The sequence below is a fragment of the Thalassophryne amazonica genome, unplaced genomic scaffold, assembly GCF_902500255.1.
Source record: "Thalassophryne amazonica unplaced genomic scaffold, fThaAma1.1, whole genome shotgun sequence".
Taxonomy (NCBI): Eukaryota; Metazoa; Chordata; class Actinopteri; order Batrachoidiformes; family Batrachoididae; genus Thalassophryne; species Thalassophryne amazonica.
In genome coordinates this window covers 92,315-113,348 of record NW_022986251.1, presented here as the reverse complement: position 1 = coordinate 113,348, position 21,034 = coordinate 92,315, and the positions used below count along the sequence as shown (strand labels likewise).

The window sequence follows — 21,034 nt, the reverse complement described above, 5'->3', positions numbered from 1 at the left end:
TTGACAAATACCCAGTCAGTAGACAGTCTTGTGGATAGTTTAAACTCAGTGCTCAAAACGACACTCGACTTGATTGCACCACCTGTGTTGAAACCGCGCTCCCCCAAATCGCAGTCACCTTGGTTCAATGATTACCTGCATGACCTCAAGCATAAAGCAAGAGGTCTAGCATGGAAATGGCGTCGTTCAAAATTAGAAGTATTCCACCTTGCATGGCGTGATGCTATCTTAGACTATAAGCATGCACTATTGGCTACAAAGTGGACCTATTACTCTGATTTGATCAACAAAAATAAGCATAACTCAGAGTTTTTGTTCAACACGGTGGCAACACTTATTCATGGACAACCACCTGTAGTTCACTCTCCTTTTACAGCACAAGAGAAGAAAATAGATAACATTAGGTTGAACACATCCCAGCATGCCTTAATCCAGCCACTACACCCTGCCATTGAGGTGGGCGCCACTACTGAGGTATTACCTAGATTTACAGAATTTGATGGTATCTCTCTAGACATGCTGACGAAACTCGTAACGTCAACAAAAAGCACAACCTGTTTATTTGATCCTATACCAACAAAACTGTTTAAGGACCTGTGATCCACTCTTGGGCCGATTGTGCTGGAAATTATTAATCTTTCTTTAACTTCTGGATCTGTTCCTAAACGTTTCAAATATGCAGTGATTAAGCCATTACTTAAGAAACCTAATCTTGACCCTAGTGTATTGAAAAACTATCGGCTGATATCAAATCTATCATTTTGCTCTAAAATGTATAACTGAGTATCATCAGCTTAGCAGTGAAAGGTAATCCCAAAACACCGCAATATGTGCCCAAGGGGTGCTATATAAAGGGAGAAATGCATGGGGCCTAAGACAGACCCCTGTGGAACCCCAAATTTCATGTCACTGAGGTTAGAGGTAGTGTTACTGTACAAAACACAGTGAGAACGACTGGTCAATTATGACGTCAGCCATGCAAGGGCACTCCCAGTAATCCCAAAATGATTTTCCATCCTATCAAGTAGAATATGATGATCCACTGTATCAAATGCAGCACTGAGATCTAACAGCACAAGAACCATCATGGTGTCTGAATCCATTGCAAGCAGAAGATCATTCACCACTTTAGTGAGAGCCGTCTCTGTGGAATGATATTTTCTAAAAGCAGACTGCAGTGGCTCAAAGAGATTATTCTCAGTAAGATAGTCCACGAGCTGCCGTGAAACCACTTTTTCCAGAATTTTAGAGCAAAATTATAGATTTAATGTCGGACGATACGTTTTCAATACATTAAGGTCAAGATTAGGTTTCTTAAGTAATGGTTTAATCACTGCAGATTTGAAACATTTAGGAACAGATCCAGAAGTTAAAGAAAGATTAATAATTTCCAGCAACGTCGGCCCAAGAGTGGACCACAGGTCCTTAAACAGTTTTGTTGGTATAGGATCAAATAAACAGGTTGTGCTTTTTGTAGACATTGCGGGTTTCATCAGCATGCCTTGTGAGATACTATCAAATTCTGTAAATCGAGGTCATACCTCAGTAATGGCGCCCACCTCAGTAGCAGTGTGTAGTGGCTGAATTAAGGCATGTCGGGATATGTTTAACCTAATGTCTTCTATTTTCTTCTCAAAGTAATCCAGGAAATCTTGTGCTGTAAAAGGAGAGCGAACTACAGGTGGTTGAAGACTTATTCATGATCCATGAATAAGTGTTGCCACCGTTTCGAACAAGAACTTTGAGTTATGCTTGTTTTTGTTGATCAAATCAGAGTAATAGGTCCACTTTGTAGCCAGTAATGCATGCTTATAGTCTAAGATAGCATCACGCCACGCAAGGTAGAATACTTCTAATGTTGAACTACGCCATTTCCGTTCTAGACATCTAGCCTTATGCTTGAGGTCAGGCAGGTAATCATTGAACCAAGGTGACTGTGTTTTGGGGGAACACGGTTTTAACACAGGTGGCACAATCATTTTGGAATGTAGTTTTGAGCAGTGAGTTTAAACTATCCACAAGACTGTCTACTGATTGGGTATTTGCCAAATGTGAAGCTAAGTCATCAGGCAGTCTAGGTTCGAGTTCCGTCTTAGTTGAGAAGTTAATGCATAGCAGACACAAAATCTTTGCTATTGCTGGAACAACCATTGGGCCCTCCTCAATTTCAACATCGCCAGTTTGCAAAGCATATCCCTCTATGATTTTTATGGACGCGTCTACGGAAGCAGGCCACAGTCTTAACTTGTTGAATTTCCCTCCCTGGCAGATAAACTGCACTATCACCATAGTGGATTTTCTGCACTAATTTCCCTGCTAAACTAATGGATTCCATAGCCACATTTGTCATAAGCCTTGCAGGGTCTCTAATCATCTCCTCCGTGGCCTGCTGTAAATTCGTAATATTACCCTCCCTGTAGAGGTCTATCTATGTTCGCAGACAAGATGGCGCCGCCTTCCCCAGTAGGGTGGAGGCCGTCCGGCATCAGCAAGTCACAGCGGCCCCAGAACAAAGGCCAGTTATCAATAAAGCTAAAGACTAATGACTTTAATCTGATATTTTTGGTATTTTTTAAAATACAGCCTCTGAGGATTACCTCTCGGCTCATTACTTTAATCTGTTTTTTTTTATTCTGCAATGTACATACATACATACATACATACCATCCAGGACTGTGCACCTTACCTTCTAATGTTTACATCGTATATTTTTTTTTGATACATATTATTTGATATCGCTGCTTTTTTCTCACTTGCCTGCACTGATTTTGGAGTTGGATTTTAATCTCGTTGTACATTGTATGACACTGTGCACCTGTCATTATTGTATGTGTCGCTTAAGGCTTAAAGCCTTTGAAACAATCCCTGTAAGCCTTAACTTTCACAGTCCGCTAATGCTACCGTATATGAAATTCAATGGTAGCGGTGTGTGTTTGGTAGCTGGAATTTTTGACCCTGCTTGACCCACACATGCGCAGATGCGTTTGCTTATTCAGTTGACCTGTACTTTATGTCAGTCAGATTACAAGTCAGGGTTCTGGCGCCTCCTGTTGGTCACTATGAGAACTTTGTCAGCATTGGACTATCTGAAGGAGGATGTTTGTATGTGTCCTTGCAGGCTGCAGAGATGGCTGAGGATGAAGTGAACCCTGACTGTCAGAGCTGGGGGGGCACCAGAGGTGAGCTCTTCTTTTTCTGCTCAGACTGAAGCATTTTACAGTGAATCCAGAAAGTATTCACAGAGTTTCATTCATTCCACATTTGTTTACATCATAGCCTTATTCCACAATGGATGAAGTTCATCTTGCCCTCAAATTCTACACACAACATCCCATAATGACAACATGATTTTTTTATTTTTGCTAATTTATTAAAAATAAAAAATAAATCCCATGTACAAGGTCTGTTAGAAAAGTATCAGACCTTTTTATTTTTTTCAAAAACCATATGGATTTGAATCACGTATGATTGCATCAGCCAAGCTTGAACCTTCGTGCGCATGTGTGAGTTTTTTCACGCCTGTCGGTTGCGTCATTCGCCTGTGAGCAGGCTTTGTGTGAGCAGTGGTCCACCCCTCTCGTCGGATTTTTATTGCGAATAAATGTCTGAACGATTTGGAGCTTTGCTGCATCAAATGTTTCCAGAAACTGTGAGAGACCTCCAGGTGGACACCATTCGGAAAATTCAGATGGCTTTCAGGGACCATTTTATGGGGATTACACAGATTAAGGAGTGATCCAGCCAGTTTAAAGACCGCCCACAGCTGCTGAGAGCGCACCGCACTCCGAGCGCCGATCAACAGGCTCAAACCCCGCTGAAACAACCAGATCATTTCCAACGTGAAGGCTTTGTTGATCCGGGACATCGTCTGACTTACACAAAAATGGCAGGAGACGTGGACATCAGCACTTTTTCGGCACATTCCACTGTTACAGGAGTTTTTTTCATGGAAAGAAAAACGGAGGATTGCACCACCGTGCCGCTCATGGCGCTGCACAAAACCACCTCCGTGTTGGTCAGGACAGCTTTAAGATGGCTTTCAGATGGCTGTCGGTGGGTTTTCAGTCGTGTGACTAACCGAGAAATTGTGGATGAGCTGGACATGCCCCAACGTGTCCTGTGAGGCTTCATCACAGCGTTGCTTTGCACCATGCGGCACCACCGCGACGCGCGGAATTCCTCCGCTCCTCTTTCCATGAGAAAAACTCTTGTAACAGTGGAATGTGCTGTTCATTTCCAAACTGGACGCTGTGTTTTATCCGGGACGTCCTCTGACTAGCACAGGAATTGCAGAAGACGTGGACATCAGCACTTTTTCGGCACATTGAGACAGACGTGCGGAGGAATAACAGCTATTCGCCCTCGTCTAACTCGGGCGAATAGCTGTCATTTTGGGCGACTGGGCGTGAACGTCGGGCCTCTGAAAATGATACCGCCCTCAAAAGCATGTTATTGTATTATTATTTAACAGATTACATTTTTTGACTTTGTCACATACCACTGACTTATTTCATAATTTTAGCCATTATTTAAAAGATTACATTTTTAATAGGTTACATTTTAGACTTAAAACATTTTAGACATTAAATGGACTGCATTTATATAGCACTTTTCCATCTGCATCAGACGCTCAAAGCGCTTTACAATTATGCCTCACATTCACCCCGATGTCAGGGTTTTAACAGGGTATTAACAGATTACATTTTAGATTTTGTCACAACCCACTGACCTATTTCATAGTTTCATACTTACTTAATACATCTAATAATTTAATATGTTTTTTAAATAATTTAAGCGACCTTGATTCTTTGATTTCTTTGTTGAGGTTGTTCCATAATTTTACACCATTCACTGCAATACTCTGTTCCTTTACTGTGGTTCTGAATCTTGGTTTTTTTAAAGACTTCTATTCCTTTCAAATTATAACTACTTACTCTTTTTTCAAATGTATTTTGAATGTTTATTTTCAAATCAATTAAATCATGAAATTTAAGTACCCTATACTTAATGAATAAGGGATTAGATGGATCTCTAAAACGACTATTGCTAATCATTTTTAAAGCTCTTTTCTGCAGAATAAATAATGGTCGTGTATAAGTTGTACATGTTGATCCCCAGATTTCTACACAATAAGTTAAATATGGGACAATCAATGAATTGTACAATGTTAATAAACCATAACTATTCAACGACAATTTTACTTTATGCAAAACAGCAATGGCTTTTGCTATTTTTCCTTTTTAGTAATTTATGTGTGACTTCCATGTAAGATCTTCATCAATCATGACCACTAGAAATTTTGTTTCTTTTACCCTTTGTATGTCCATTCCATCTATTTTTAATGGAATGTCTATTTTGAATGGAAGTCTTCTTGAATATGATGCCAAACACTTGGTGCACCTATCTTTGGGCAGTTTGGTCCATTCCTCTTTGCAGCACCTCTCAAGCTCCATCAGGTTGGATGGGGAGCGTCGGTGCACAGCCATTTTCAGATCTCTCCAGAGATGTTCAGTCAGATTCAGGTCTGGGCTCTGGCTGGGCCACTCAGGAACATTCACAGAATTGTACTGAAGCCACTCCTTTGATATCTTGGCTGTGTGTTTAGGGTCATTGTCCTGCTGAAACATGAACCGTCGCCCCAGTCTGAGGTCAAGAGCGCTCTGGAGCAGGTTTTCATCCAGGATGTCTCTGTACATTGCTGCAGTCATCTTTCCCTCAATCCTGACTAGTCTCCCAGTTCCTGCTGCTGAAAAACATCCCCACAGCATGATGCTGCCACCACCATGCTTCACTGTAGGGATGGTGCCTGGTTTCCTCCAAATATGACGTCAAAGAGTTCAGTCTTTGTCTCATCAGACAAGAGAATGTTGTTTCTCCTCGTCTGAGAGTCCTTCAGGTGCCTTTTGTCAAACTCCAGGTGGGCTGCCATGTGCCTTTACTAAGGAGTGGCTTCCGTCTGGTCACTCTACCATACAGACCTGATTGGTGGATTGCTGCAGAGATGGTTGTCCTTCTGGAAGGTTCTCCTCTCTCCACAGAGGAATGCTGGAGCTCTGACAGAGTGACCATTGGGTTCTTTGTCACCAACCTGACTAAGATCTTTCTCCCGCGACCGCTCAGTTTAGACGGGCATCCAGCTCTAGGAAGAGGCCTGGTGGATCTGAACTTCTTCCATTTACAGATGATGGAGGCCACTGTGCTCACTGGGACCTTCAAAGCAGCAGAAATGTTTCTGTCCCCTTCCCCAGATTTGAGTCTCCAGACAATCCTGTCTCTGAGGTCTACAGACAATTCCTTTGACTTCATGCTTGGTTTGTGCTCTGACTGTCAACTGTGGGACCTTATATGTAGACAGGTGTGTGTGTGTCTTTCCAAATCATGCCCAATCACCTGAATCTACCCCAGGTGGACTCCAATTAAGCTGTAGAAACATCTCAAGGATGATCAGTGGAAACAGGAGGCACCTGAGCTCAATTTTGAGCATCATGGCAAAGGCTGTGAATAATTATGGACGTGTGATTTCTTTGTTTGTTATTTTTAATAAATTTGCAAAAGCCTGAAAAAAACATTATGGGATGTTGTGTGTAGAATTTTGACAAAAAAAAAAAGAAAAGAATTTTGTCCATTTTGGAATAAGGCTGTAACATAACAAAATGTGGACAAAGTGCAACGCTGTGAGTACCTTCCAGATGCACTGTACATTCTCTTACACAAGTGACCCAAACCGAGGGGCTCTGCTGTCTCTGGAGAAAGACAGTGATTGACAGCTGTGGAATATTAGTCTCTGCCCCGTTTCTCCCTGTTCAAAGTCCGCCCTGCAGTCTGACTCACCGGCTTCAGTTAAGAAAGTAACAATTCCATTGAAGTTGGGACGTTGTGTAAAAACAGAATCCAATGATTTTCAAATCCTCTTCAACCTATATTCAATTGAATACACCACAAAGACAAGATATTTAATGTTCAAACTTTGTTTTTGTGCAAATATTTGCTCATTTTGAAATGGATGCCTGCAACATGTTTCTAAAAAGCTGGGACAGTGGTATGTTTACCACTGTGTTACATCACCTTTCCTTCTAACAACACTCAATAAGTGTTTGGGAACTGAGGACACTAATTGTTGAAGCTTTGTACGTGGAATTCTTTCCCATTCTTGCTTGATGTACGACTTCAGTTGTTCAACAGTCCGGGGTCTCCGATGTTGTATTTTGTGCTTCATAATGCGCCGCACATTTTCAGTGGGCGACAGGTCTGGACTTAAAGGGGTGACTCTCTGCTTGGGCCATGCTACAGACACAAATTACAAAACAATTCACAAAACGAACATACAGGAAATGTTGCCGATGCATAGGACGGTTTCTGGAACAGAAACCACTCCCAGCTCTGGATGGAGCCGCACCTCAAACAGAGAGAAAAGAAAAAAGCAGAATTAAGCATCAGAAAGACAAATACAGTGAAATTTGTCAGCATTAAGCAACAAGAAAAAAACAGAAGAAATACTAAGGTGATCGCCGGCCACAAGCCCTAAGCTTCACTAAAAGACCCAGACTTTAGATAAAGTTGAGGCCGCGGCCCGCTCCATTTACTAATAAAATTAATTAAAAGAGTAAAAAGCATAGAAACATACTATGCCAGTATGCGAGCCATACGACAGGGAAAATAAGTGCGTCTTAAGTCTGGATTTGAAAGTCTCCACAAAATCTGACTGTTTTATTGATGCAGGGAGATCATCCACAGAACAGGGACACGATAAGAGAAAGCTCTGTGACCTGTAGACTTCTTATTCACCCTAGGGACACAAAGTAGTCCTGCACCCTGAGAACATAAAGCCCGGGCCGGTACGTAAGATTTAATTAAGTTAGCTAGGTAGGGAGGGGCCAGTCCATGAACAGTTTTACAGGCTAGTAGCATAACTTTAAAATCTGATCTCACCGGGACAGGAAGCCAGTGAAGAGACGCCAAAATGGTTGTAATGTGGTCAAACTTTCTGCTTCGTGTCAAAACTCTGGCAGCAGCATTTTGAACCAATTGGAGAACCTAATAGAACATTACAGTAATCCAATCTAGAAGAGACTGAATCAGGGTCTCAGTATCAGCCATAGACAGGATGGGATGCATCTTCGCTATATTTCGTAGGTGGAAGAAAGCACTCCTCATAATATCTCTAATGTGGAGGTCAAAGGACAACGTAGGATCAAAAATTACCCTAAGGTTCCTCACTTTGTCAGTGTGATTTATGACACACGAGCCGAGGCTGAGCGTTAACTGGTCAAATTGGACCAAGAACCATCATTTCAGTTTTATCAGAGTTTAAAAGTATGAAGTTGCTAGACATCCAGCTTTTCACTGATGCAAGACAATCTTCTAAGGATTTTATCTGGATGTGATTATCAGCAGTTATCGGCATGTAAAACTGTGTATCATCAGCATAACAGTGAAAGGTAACCCCAAAATGTCACAATATGTGGCCAAGGGGTGCCAAATAAAGGGAGAAAAGCAGGGGGCCTAAGACAGACCCCTGTGGAGCCCCAGATTTCATGTCACTAAGGTTAGAGATAGTGTCATTTTACAAAACACAGTGAGAATGATTGGTCATGTATGATGTCAACCATGCAAGGGCACTCCATGTAATCCCAAAATGATTCTCCAGCCTATCGAGTAGAATATGATGATCCACAGTATCAAACACAGCACTGAGATCTAACAGCATCAGAACTGTTGTGTCTGAATCCATTGCAGGCAGAGATCATTCACCACTTTAGTGAGAGCCGTCTCTGTGGAATGATATTTTCTAAAAGCAGACTGCAGTGGCTCAGAAAGATTATTCTCAGTAAGGTGGTCCACAAGCTGCCGTGAAGCCACTTTTTCCAGAATTTTAGAGCAAAATGATAGATTTGATATTGCCCTATAGTTTTTCAATACACTAGGGTCAAGATTAGGTTTCTTAAGTAATGGTTTAATCACCTCCCCCTCGAACTGCCACCTTATCGTGGTGGGGGAGTTTGCGTTCCCGGATGATCCTAGGAGCTACGTTGTCAGGGGCTGCATGCCAAAGGTAGGGTCTCCCATGGCAAACAGGTCCTAGGTGACGGGCCAGACTAAGGGCAGTTCAAAAGCTCCCATGACCGACACAGAATCAAGGGCCGAGATGTCGCCCGGTATGGCGGAGCTGGGGCCCCACCCTGGAGCCAGGCCTGGGGTTGGGGCTCACGTGCGAGCGCCTGGTGGTCAGGACTTAGCCCACGGTGCCCGGCCGGGCTCAGCCCAAAAGAGCAATGTGGGCCCGCCCTCCTGTGGGATCACCACCTGCAGAGGGGGCCATGGGGGTCGGGTGGGTAGTGGTAGTCGAGGGCGGGTTGCCCGGCGGCCCGGTCCACGCTCACAGCCTCTGGCTGTTGGGACATGGAACGTCAGCTCGCTGGGGGGGAAGGAGCCTGAGCTTGTGCGGGAGGTTGAGAGGTACCGACTAGAGATAGTTGGGCTCACCTCCACGCACAGCTTGGGCTCTGGTACCCAACTCCTGGAGAGGGGCTGGATACTCCACTTTTCTGGCATTGCTCACGGGGAGAGGCGGCGAGCTGGGGTAGCCTTGCTTATTGCTCCCCAGCTCAGTCGCCATGTGTTGGAATTCACCCCGGTGAATGAGAGGAGGAGAGAGGATTATCGGTCGGCCTCGAAGAAATTCTGGCAAACCGTCCGATGCCTCAGGAGGCAGAAGCAGCTCTCCGCCAACACTGTCTATAGTGCGGGTGGGGAGCTGTTGACCTTGACTGGGGATGTTGTTGGGCAGTGGAAGGAATACTTTGAGGATCTCCTCAATTCCATCGTCATGTCTTCCGAAGAGGAAGCAGAGACTGTTGACTCAGAGGCGGACTCGTCCATCACCCAGGCCAAAGTCACAGAGGTGGTCAGAAAGCTCCTTGGTGGCAAGGCTCCTGGGGTGGACGAAATCCGTCCTGAGTACCTTAAGTCTCTGGATGTTGTGGGACTGTCCTGGTTGACACGTCTCTGGCGGTCGGGGACAGTACCGCTGGATTGGCAGACCGGGGTGGTGGTCCCTCTGTTTAAGAAGGGGGACCGGAGGGTGTGTTCTAACTACATGGGGATCACACTCCTCAGCCTCCCCTGTAAGGTCTATTCCAGAGAGAGGAGAATTTGATCGATAGCCGAACCTCTGATTCAGGAGGAGCAGTGTGGTTTTCATCCTGGTCGTGGCACATTGAACCAGCTCTGTACCCTCCATCGGGTGCTCGAGGGTTCATGGGAGTTCGCCCAACCAGTCCACATGTGCTTTGTGGATCTGGAGAAGGCGTTTGACCATGTCCCTCGAGACGCCCTGTGGGGGGGTGCTCCGGGAGTACGGGGTCCGGGGTCCTTTGCTAAGGGCTATCCGGTCCCTGTACGACCGCAGCAGGAGCTTTGTTCGCATTGCCGGTAGTAAGTCAAACCTGTTTCCAGTGCACTTTGGCCTCCGCCAGGGCTGCCCTTTGTCACCGGTTCTGTTCATTACCTTTATGGACAGAATTTCTAGGTACAGCCAGGGTGTAGAGGGGGTCCAGTTTGGGAACCACCGAATCTCATCTCTGCTGTTTGCGGATGATCTGGTCCTGTTGGCTTCGTCAAACCAGGACCTTCAGCGTGCATTGGGGTGGTTTGCAGCCGAGTGTGAACCATCCGGGATGAAGATCAGCACCTCCAAATCCGAGGCCATGGTTCTCAACCAGAAAAAGGTGCCTTGCCCTCTTCAGGTCGGTGGGATGTCCTTGCCTCAGGTGGAGGAGTTTAAGTATCTCGGGGTCTTGTTCACAAGTGAGGGATGGATGGAGCGTGAGATCGATAGACGGATTGGTGCAGCGTCTGCAATGATGCAGTCACTGTATCGAACCATCGCGGGGAAGAGAGAGCTGAGCAGGGGGGCAAAGCTCTCGATTTACCGATTGATCTACTTTCCGACCCTCACCTATGGTCATGAGATTTGACTCATGACCGAAAGAACAAGATTGCGAGTACAAGTGGCCGAGATGCTTTTCCTTCGTAGGGTGGCTGGGCACTCCCTTAGAGATAGGGTGAGGAGCTCGGTCACTCGGGAGGAGATCGGAGTCGAGCCGCTGCTCCTCCACGTCGAAAGGAGCCAGCTGAGGTGGCTCGGGCATCTTTTCCAGATGCCCCCTGGACGCCTCGCTGGAGAGGTGTTCCGGACACGTCCCATTGGGAGGAGGCCCCAGGGAAGACCCAGATCATGCTGGAGGGACTACGTCTCTTAGCTGGCTTGGGAACACCTCAGGGTTCCTCCAGAGGAGCTGGGGGAGGTGTGTGTGGAGCGGGAGGTCTGGGCGGCTTTGCTTGAGCTGCTGCTCCCGTGACCCGACCTAGGATAAGCGGAAGAAAATGGATGGATGGATGGTTTAATCATTGCAGATTTGAAACGTTTAGGAACAGATCCAGAGGTTAATGAGAAATGAATAATTTCCAGCACAGTTGACCCAAGAGTGGACCACAGGTCCTTAGACAGTTTTGTTGGTATGGGATCAAATAAGCACATTGTGCTTTTTGTAGACGCTACGAGTTTCGTCAGCATCCCCAGTGAGATACTATCAAATTCTGTAAATCTAGGTAATACCTCAGTAATGTCACCTACCTCAATAGCAGGGTGTAGTGGCTGGGTTAAGGCATGCTGGGATATGTTTAACCTAATGTCTTCTATTTACTTCTCGAAGTAATCCAGGAAATCTTGTGCTGTAAAAGGAGAGTGAACTACAGGTGGTTGTCCATGTATGTGTTACCACCGTGTCGAACAAGAACTTTGAGTTATGCTTTGTGTTTGTGTTTTGTTGATCATATCAGAGTAATAGGTCCACTTTGTAGCCAGTAGTGTATGCTTATAGTCTAAGATAGCATCACGCCACGCAAGGTGGAATACTTCTCATTTTGAACTGCACCATTTCCATTCTAAACCTCTAGCCTTATGCTTGAGGTCACACAAGTAGTCACTGAGCCAAGGTAACTGTGTTTTGGGGGTGGGGGGTGGTTTTAACAAAGGTGGCGCAATGATGTCGAGTGTAGTTTTGAGCACTGAGTTTAAACTATCCACAAGACTGTCTACTGATTGGGCATTTTCCAAATGTGAAGCTAAGATATCAGGCAGTCTAGCTTCGTGTTCAGTCGTAGTTGAGGAGTTGATGTATTGCCGTAGTGATAAATAAGGTTGTTGTTCCGGTAAACATGGCAGCGAAACTGTAAACCTAATCAGTGAGTGCTCAGAGACCACCGACCAATGTGCGTCAAGTCCTGAAGGCATTGCTGAAATCCTAATGCATCCACAATTAAAAGTTAGAGATGAACGCACCAAATTCGTCTAAGAATTCAGAGTATGGGCCAGGGGGCCTATATATAGTGACAAAGTAATACGGCTGATTTTTATTCTTCTGACCTTGGCAATACGTAGCATCGCGAGCAGAGTGGAGAATCAGTTGTTCAATTGAGTTATATTTCTGACCCCCAACAGCTAATAAGCTAAACCTCGATTTATAAATAAGAGCAACACCCCCACCTTGCTTCCCATCACGAGTGATGTGACTAAATGTGTACACCAGTGGGCAGGCCTCATTTAAGGGGAGGAGAGCTGTAGGTTTAAGCCAGGTTTCACATAACCCAATCATATCTAAGTGATGATCCATAATTAAATCATTAATCAACAGTGATTTTGAGGATAGTGATCTTGTGCTAATGAGACCCAGACTAAGGACCTCAGTGGGGTTGACGGTTGGACTGTTTGGGTTTAGAGGTGGTTCCAGAATAGCATATATAAGATGCCTGGAAGTCGATTTAGGTTTGAGACATTTCACACTAGCAGGAACGACATCTTTGATATTGCTGGAACAGCCAACAGTCCATCCTCAATTTCAACATCATGCAATGTAGTAATGGATATTAAGTTTGCAGCATATATCCCTCTATGATTTTTATGGACACGTCTATGGAAGCAGGCCACATTCTCAACTTGTTGAATTTCCTTCCCCGGCAGATAAACTACACTATCACCATAGTGGAGTTTCTGCACTAAATTCCCCGCTAAGCTAATGGATTCCACACACACCTTTGTCATAAACCTTGCAGGGTCTCTAATCACCTGCTCTGTGGCCTGCTGTAAAATCCTAATGGTACCCTTCTTGTAGCGCTCTATCTATGTTCACAGACAAGATGGCGGTGCCTTCCCCAGTAGGGTGAAGGCCATCCGACATCAGCATGCCACGGCAGCCCCAGAACGAAGACCATTTATCAATAAAACTAAAGCCTTGCTGTCTCCTAATTGCACCAGCCACCTATTCAACAATGTCAGCCTGCTAAATGCCTCATCATTACCCCGGGAGGGGACCAGAGACTATTAATCGATGCAGACACATCTTTCTGGCAAGGTCACAAGTCCTCTCTGTGTCCATTTTTGAGACCTCTCAGTGCTTCATCCTGACATCATTGGCGCCGATGTGAATAACTGTGTGACTGTATCTCGTGTTATGTTCCTTTGTCTGTCTACCCTTTTGCAGCGTCAGCACCCTAAGATGAGAAGCAATGTTGGGAGCTCTGGCCCCAGGAATACATTTAACGTCAGCTGGCATCTGTAAGCTGACTTTGCGGGTGATAGAATCCCCTATCACTAAAGTTCGGCGTTTCGGCCTGGAGATAAGAGTGGATGTCACCCGTGGGCTCAAAGGACTCACATCAGGCATATTCAAGGGGGAGAACCGATTCACAGTTTGCAGCAGGGAGTGTGATCGGGGTACCACAACTGGGCACCAAGCCCTACGTGGCTTCCTCCGCCTAACCACAGTCCGAAAACTGTTCTCCACAGCTGGCGTTTCTAGGCTGATGCTAATGGGCATGCTAGCCGGTCCAACACTAACCTCGTCTGGAGTGCCCATAACATCTATCTCCACTGAGCTAAGAAGCTGTTCTAACGTATGGACATGGCACTCTAAAAGAGCCACTCTATCTTCCTGCATCACACAGGATTTACGTAAAGTGTGGTGTACTTTGTGCACCAGAAAATTCAAGAGTATAGCCAAGCAAGCGCAAGCTAACAATTAATGAATATGCTAACCACTCCTAAGGTTCACACAGGAGTTGATAAATGACCTAAAAGTTACACTGAAAAAGTAACAAAAGTATTGGACTGATAGGAACAGTAGTAAAAAAAAAACCCCTCTTAAGAGGAAACCACTCCTAAGATTAATGCAAGAGTAATGTAATGAACTAAAATTCACATCAGTTACACTGAAAAACTAACAGAAGTATTAAAGAAAGCGGGGGGCCGACCTAGCTAACGCAAGCTATCCACTAGCGAAAATGCTAGTCACTCCTAAGATTTACACTGTAGTAAAATAATGACCTAAAATTCACAACAGTTACACTGAAAAACTAACAGAAGTATTAGTCTGGTAAAAACATTCATAAGGTAATGGGGTGGGGGGGGTTGACCTAGGTAAGGCAAGCTAACTACTAGCAAAAACTAACCGCTATCTATTCACAATGTAGTTAAATTCAGGGTAGATACACTTCAAAACCAAAAACAAGTGTTAAACAGAAATAAAAGAAATGTATACAACCGTGTAAAGATCGGAAAAGCGTCACAACAGCAAACAATCCGTCAGAAGCAAGTTGCCAGATCTGTGAGATATTCTCATATTCGCTGCACATTTTGCAGAAAGCTGCAGTAAAAACGACTCATTTCTTGATTCAGCTGCAGGAGCGAGAGTGTCAGGATTTGGACTTTGTGTGGTATGTGTTTGGTTTACTTTTGTTATCTGTCTGTCTCTTGCTCTGCCTTTCTGCTTGGGTTTTCTCTGTCCTGCTCTTTCTTGTCTCGCTCTCTCAGTTCTTCGTGGTGGGTGTTTCGCTCTGTCTGGCCACACCCTGGTTCTGGAACTTTTCTCACACCTGTTCTTGATTCGCTGCTCATCACCTGGGTGCTTTATAAGTCTCACTGTTTTCCTTTGCCCTTCACCTGATTGATGTGCCTTTTGCCTCTTTCTAGTTCTGTTCTTCATGTTTATTGCCTTGCCCTGACTGCCTCATTGTGTTTTTCGACAACCTGCCTGTGTACCTGGACCACGCCTTAGCCTGATGATTGTGTTACTGTTGCTCTTTTTGGACTGCCTTTCTGTGTACCATCCCTTGCATTCGTACCAAGTAAACGCCTTAATTCTACAGCTGTTTCCCTGCGTCTTGCAATTGTGTCCAGCCTTCTCTGCTAGAGAGGGCTGGAAAGAAATATGGCTTGCTCAACTGGAGCAAGAGAGAGGGGTGTTAACATTGGTGGAAAACACAGGAGCTAATCAGTCACAATCACCAACTCCCACGTGGGTTTGCTGACAACACACAGACCCCGTGTGGGTGTGTGCATGCACGCATTTTGCGAACAGGACTTTTCTTCAGTCTCTGTCTTTGTGACAGCAAACAAGTACACAAATTTTTCTTTATCACTGGTGTAAAATATATTACCAAATAAACAATGATCCCCAATCCACATAATTTGCTTGCTGAGAGAAGAAAATTGTGTTTTTTTGTGGAGCGAAAAACAGAGTGCGAACAGTTTTGAAAGTCATGATATTTGCCGTGCTTGGAGTGTATTTTGGTCAGTGGTGGGCACAGCTAACCAAAAAGTTAGATTTGATAACCATTATTCAGATAACTGAAAAGTTGTCTTTTATGATGATAAACCGATAAACTGCTAAAATTTTGTTATCTTTGTTACAGATAACGATAACCGATAACTATTAGTATTGATTTGGACGCGGCCACATCAGATTACACTGTCGGCTTCTGATAAACCAGTTTCACTTTAAGCGCAGCAGGGGCTGCTGGGTAAATTCAAGGAACACAAACAGAACACAACAAAAATGAATGACTAAAAAAATAAAACCCCAAACACTGTCATCATCTTTCAAAAGCAGTAAAACACAGTATTAGAAGTCACAGTTTATCTCGGTATCAGATACACCGTCATTTACGAGCTAAAAGCTGATGCTTTTTTCACACATTTTGAACCCTGTGGCTTAAACAACCGAAATACACCCATTAATGCATTGATTGGCAGAGTAAAGTACACATAGTAAATATAAATTCTTACCTGTTAGTTTCAGTGGAATTCATCTGAATAAATAATCCACATAAAGCATCCTTTTTTTAAATCCAAAGCAGTGTCTAAACATGAAGAAAAGTCCCTCCCTCTGTACACAAAGCTGCACCATGAGAGCTCCGCTCCCCCACCAAGTCTTGGCGATTAAATTACAGCCACAAAGAAATAAAATAAAATAATGTTAAAATTAGTCTGTGTTGTTTTTGTGTCGATTGGACAAGTCACTGTAACGTCCAAAATGAACCTGAACTACAGTACCCACAATGCTTAATGATAACGTCATCAGCAAGCGACAGACAGCCAGTCTGCCACAAACACACAACAAACAGACTAAAATGTTTGATTTTAGGGTTTACAACCTTTTTTGGCCGTTAAACTTTACCATCAAAGAAAATGTTATCGGACTGAAAGTTATTGGAATTAAATTTATTGGAGGATAATTGGTCCAATGATGATTTTAAAACATTAGCTTTGATATAGCTAAAATATATTGAAGATTCGTCTCATCCTGTCTATGGCTAATGCTGAGACCCTGATTCATGTGTTTGTCTCTTCTAGATTGGATTACTGCAGTATTCTATTTTCTGGTTTACCGCAGTCCAGCATTAGGGCTCTCCAATTGGTTCAAAATGCTGCTGCCAGAGTTTTGACAGGAAGCAGAACGTTTGACCACATTACTCCCATTTTGGCGTCTCTTCACTGGCTTCCTGTCCCAGTGAGATCAGATTTTAATGTTCTGCTACGGGCCTATAAAATTGTTCATGGACTGGCACCTACCTACCTAGCTGACCTAATTAAACCCTATGTACTGGCCCGGGCTTTGCGTTCTCAAGGTGCAGGACTATTTAGTGTCCCTAGGGACTTACTTGGTGTTTTGAGTCCAGACTTAAGACACCAAGCAAGTCCCTAGGGACTACTTAGTGTCCCTAGGGACACTAAGTAGTCCTGCACCTTGAGACCAGACTTAAGACACACTTATTTTTCCTTTCGTATGGCTAGCATACTGGCATACTATGTTTCTATGCTTTTTACTCTTTTAATTCATTTTTTTTTTTTTTAGTAAACGAAGCGTGCCGCGGCCTCAACTTTATCTAAATTATGGGTCTTTTAGTGAAGCTTAGGGCTTGTGGCTGGCGATCACCTTAGTATTTCTTCTGTTTTTCTTGTTGCTTAATGCTGACAAATTTCACTGTATTTGTCTTTCTGATGCTTGATTCTGCTTTTTTTCTTTTCTCTGTTTGAGGTGCGGCTCCATCCAGAGATGAGTGTGTTATCTGTTCCAGAAACCGTCCTGTGCACTGGCAACATTTCCTGTATGTTTGTTTTGTGAATTGTTTTGTAATTTATGTCTGTAGTATGGCCCAAGCAGAGGGTCACCCCTTGTGTGAAGTGCCTTGAGGCAACCTTGTTGTGATTTGGCACTTTATAAATGAAAATAAATCGAAAATTGAAAACAGCTTCTCTTAGCCAAGGCCTACTTTAAAATCACCAGATACCTTCAAGGAATGGTAAAAGCAATTTTTTCATCGTCCGTTTTTGGTTTATGTCTGGACCCTTGCATGGTGACCCCGGGCTTCACCCCTCACACAAACAGAAGCATTTCCAGTTGTTAAGCACACATCTGTCTGAAATAATCTCCTGTTGGTGAAGACTCCTCACACTGACATACTGCAAGGGGCTCAATTGCACTCTTAGAGGAACTTGGGGATCAAGCTCCTAGCAATTTCTTCAGTTGCTTGTCTGGCAAAAAGGGTTCCTCTGGTTCTTTTAAGCCTGCCTCTCAAAGACTTGACGCTGTTTAGAATTACTGGATCAACATCAGGGCCTGGAGGATTAGAATGGAGTGTGTTTTGTCAGGCTCTTGCTTGACTTTGGGTCGTTGAATGGAGCAGCAGAACCTTTGGTTCCATTACAGTCCTTTGATTTTGCCCTTTGTTTCCATAGCAGTAAAAGAATCTCACAAAAACAGGATACAGTATTTATGTTGATGATGTCACTGTTGATCCAAGTAATAAATCTGACTGTTCTCTTTGTCTGTCTGTTTCTTGTCTTCAGAGTTCAAGGTAAGACATCCCAGACCTGCTTTTAACATTTTGTCCCTTTTCTTAAGACTGGTTGGTAAATCTCCCACCATCCTCACTGTGTGTGTCAGGTCTACCCCTATGAAATACTTGCAGTCACCCACAGAGTCAAGGTCAAGCTTCCCAGAGATGTAGACCGCACCAGGCTGGAGGTGAGCTCTGTGTGTGTCTGTTTTTCTGTCCGTGTGTGTCTGTATCACATACGGGTTCTGAAGCCTGGTCTGCAGCTGTGATTCATGGGTTGATGGACAATTACAGACGGGAGTCTGCAAGGACTATAATGTTTGTGGATGACTTAGTGATCTGTAGCAGCAGTAGAGAGCAGGTTGATGCAAACCTGGACAGGCAGAGATAGGCTCTGGAGAGAAGGGAAATGAAAGTCAAGAAGCCAGACAAAGTGCATGTGCATGAATATGAGGGAGGGCAAGGGGGCTCATATGGAGAGGTGGGAGAGGAGCATGAGTTTGAGTCCTTTAGGAACAAAGTGATGGCAGGGTGGGGTGGGTGGGGAAATGTGGCAGGAGTGATGTGTGATAGAATAGTATAGCTGCTTAGCTGGGTGTTGTGAAAATCTTTGCTGGTGAGGAAAGTTTTACCGACATTGACTTCATGGACAGTTTACTCACAATACAAGGACTCAACATGACTCCTTTCTCTGTATTTCAGGGATTTGGTTCCTTCGTGACATTTGTTGCACTGTATAATTCTTCTTTCTCGCCCTGTTCATGTGCAGAGACATCTGTCTCCTGAGGACTTCCAGCAGGTGTTTGGCATGACCCTGGAGCAGTTTGACCGCCTGGCTCTTTGGAAGAGGAATGATCTGAAGAAGAAAGCACGCCTGTTTTAGCAGAATGAAGGGAACAGAAGAGGAAAAAGAATCCATCTGATGATATTATACATCGCGCTGGCTTTCCGTTCGCCTGTGATTCCCTGGAGAGGCGCTCCATGTGGGAGCGGGGAGTCAGACACCTCTAGCTTCTTGTATGCACATTGGTGTGAATGTCTGAAGAGGAGGAGGAGCTGCGTGTGCATGGCCTCTGTTGATGCTCCTCGCCTCCTGCCTCTGATGGTTTCTTACCACCGCCTCCCCATCCTGCTACTTCCTTTTGTTTTTTATTTAATTTCAACTGGTTGTAAGTTCTTGCTGCCTGTCTTTGCATCGCTTTTACATTTTCTCCACGCTGACGATCACATTTTGATGCCGTGAAGAGACGGACATGTAGGTGTTCCGTGATGAAGCACGTTAAGGCCAAAGACTGCAGGAAGAAGCCGTGGGTCTGATCTGGAAAACTCCGGCTAACTAAAATTACAAGTTGTTTGCTTTTCCACATTTTCTAAGCCCCAGAATGGAGCGCTGGGTCCGGATCCAAGAGCAGTTAATCCATATCTGCTGAGGAGGGCCCCCATGTTAATTCCCAAAATGCAGTGCACTTGCATTAAGAGAAAATGAAATTATTTTTCTAATATATTTTTGACTTCTGGAAAGAGCCATGAAACAAAGGTGAAGATCCTGGGATGGATCCAGGTGGTCTGGGTGGGATCCTGGGTTTGGATCCAGGATGTCTGTCTGGGTTCCTAGGTTTGGATCAAGGAGGTCTGGGTGGGATCCTGGGTTTGGATCCAGGAGGTCTGGGTGGGTTTCTGGGTTTGGATCCATGATATCTGGCTGGGTTCCTGGGTTTGGATCCATGATATCTAGCTGGGTTCCTGTGTTTAGATCCAGGATGTCTGGGTGAGTTACTAGGTTTGAAACCAGGAGATCTGGGTGGGATTCTGGGTTTGGATCCATGACATCTGGCTGCGTTCCTGGGTTTGGATCCAGGAGGTCTGGCTGGTTTCCTGGGTTTAGATCCAGAATGTCTGGGTGGGTTCGTAGGTTTGGATCCAGGAGGTCTGGGTGGGTTTTGGCCTGTTGCATTTTCTGTTGTGTTGTGTGGAGTTATTCACGCGTTCTGAGTACTGCTTAATTTCTGGAACGTAGCTAAGGTGCTGTGCCATGTCCGTGAACATATACTGGACTTCTAGCAGATATATCCGTGTTTGTGCATGAGGATGGAAACGTGAACTTCAGCCTCTAACTGGCCTCCTTTCAGCCGTTCACTTTGTTCATCTTCACCTTTTGGTTAAATATTCCACATTTTTCTGCAATAATGACGGGATTTCTGGATTTTGAAGCTGGATGTTGGTGTTTGATGGATAGCATGACTGAGCTGTTAAACATATCATCTGAATGTTAAAGTGTCAAGTCTTCATTTTACTCCTTCTGTGATTAACATGTAACTGTTGCCATGTTTTCTTTCTAATCTGCCATTAAAGTGCTTTATCCAAACCACAGTCAGGATGTATACGTGTTCTGTCTTTAAATCCTGGGCCCGATTTCATAATGGACTAATCTTGTTTAGTCAGTGTTAGGGTTAGGGTTAGTTTTGTGTTAGCCAACTAAAGTTTTTAGCCTGTCGACAACTTTAGTGTCTTCATTTAGTGTCTTCCCTAAAAAATGGCAGCTATCATGTCAAATCAAATCAATTTTGTTTATATAGCACCAAATCACAACAAACAGTTGCCCCAAGGTGCTTTATATTGTAAGGCAAAAGCCATACAATAATTACAGAAAAACGGTCAAAACGACCCCCTGTGAGCAAGCACTTGGCAACAGTGGGAAGGAAAAACTCCCTTTTAACAGGAAGAAACCTCCAGCAGAACCAGGCTCAGAGAGGGGCAGTCTTCTGCTGGGACTGGTTGGGGCTGAGGGAGAGAACCAGGAAAAAGACATGCTGTGGAGGGGAGCAGAGATCGATCACTAATGATTAAATGCAGAGTG

At 44.3% G+C, this 21,034-nt stretch overlaps 1 protein-coding gene and 2 long non-coding RNA genes across 8 annotated transcripts in view; 2 read left to right on the top strand and 1 right to left on the bottom strand.

Moving 5' to 3' along the window:
- ablim2 (actin binding LIM protein family, member 2) overlaps positions 1 to 19,071 on the top strand; it is a 176,809-nt gene extending 157,738 nt beyond the window's left edge. For all 6 annotated transcript variants that reach the window (XM_034165343.1, XM_034165345.1, XM_034165344.1 and 3 more), the window contains 4 exons: positions 3,119 to 3,179; positions 18,188 to 18,195; positions 18,285 to 18,365; positions 18,947 to 19,071. In XM_034165343.1, coding sequence (XP_034021234.1) covers positions 3,119 to 3,179; positions 18,188 to 18,195; positions 18,285 to 18,365; positions 18,947 to 19,060 — 264 coding nt within the window. In that variant the 3' untranslated portion in view covers positions 19,061 to 19,071. The remainder of the gene's footprint in view (positions 1 to 3,118; positions 3,180 to 18,187; positions 18,196 to 18,284; positions 18,366 to 18,946) is intronic.
- LOC117505809 lies at positions 6,356 to 18,385 on the bottom strand. Its single transcript, XR_004559269.1, has 3 exons — positions 18,273 to 18,385; positions 15,354 to 15,362; positions 6,356 to 6,367 (listed from the first exon to the last, which is right to left on the bottom strand). It is a non-coding gene; the product is annotated as an uncharacterized LOC117505809 (long non-coding RNA).
- A 664-nt stretch (positions 19,072 to 19,735) lies between the features above and the next one.
- Positions 19,736 to 20,547, top strand: LOC117505808. Its single transcript, XR_004559268.1, has 2 exons — positions 19,736 to 19,891; positions 20,090 to 20,547. It is a non-coding gene; the product is annotated as an uncharacterized LOC117505808 (long non-coding RNA).
- Positions 20,548 to 21,034: the final 487 nt, after the last annotated feature.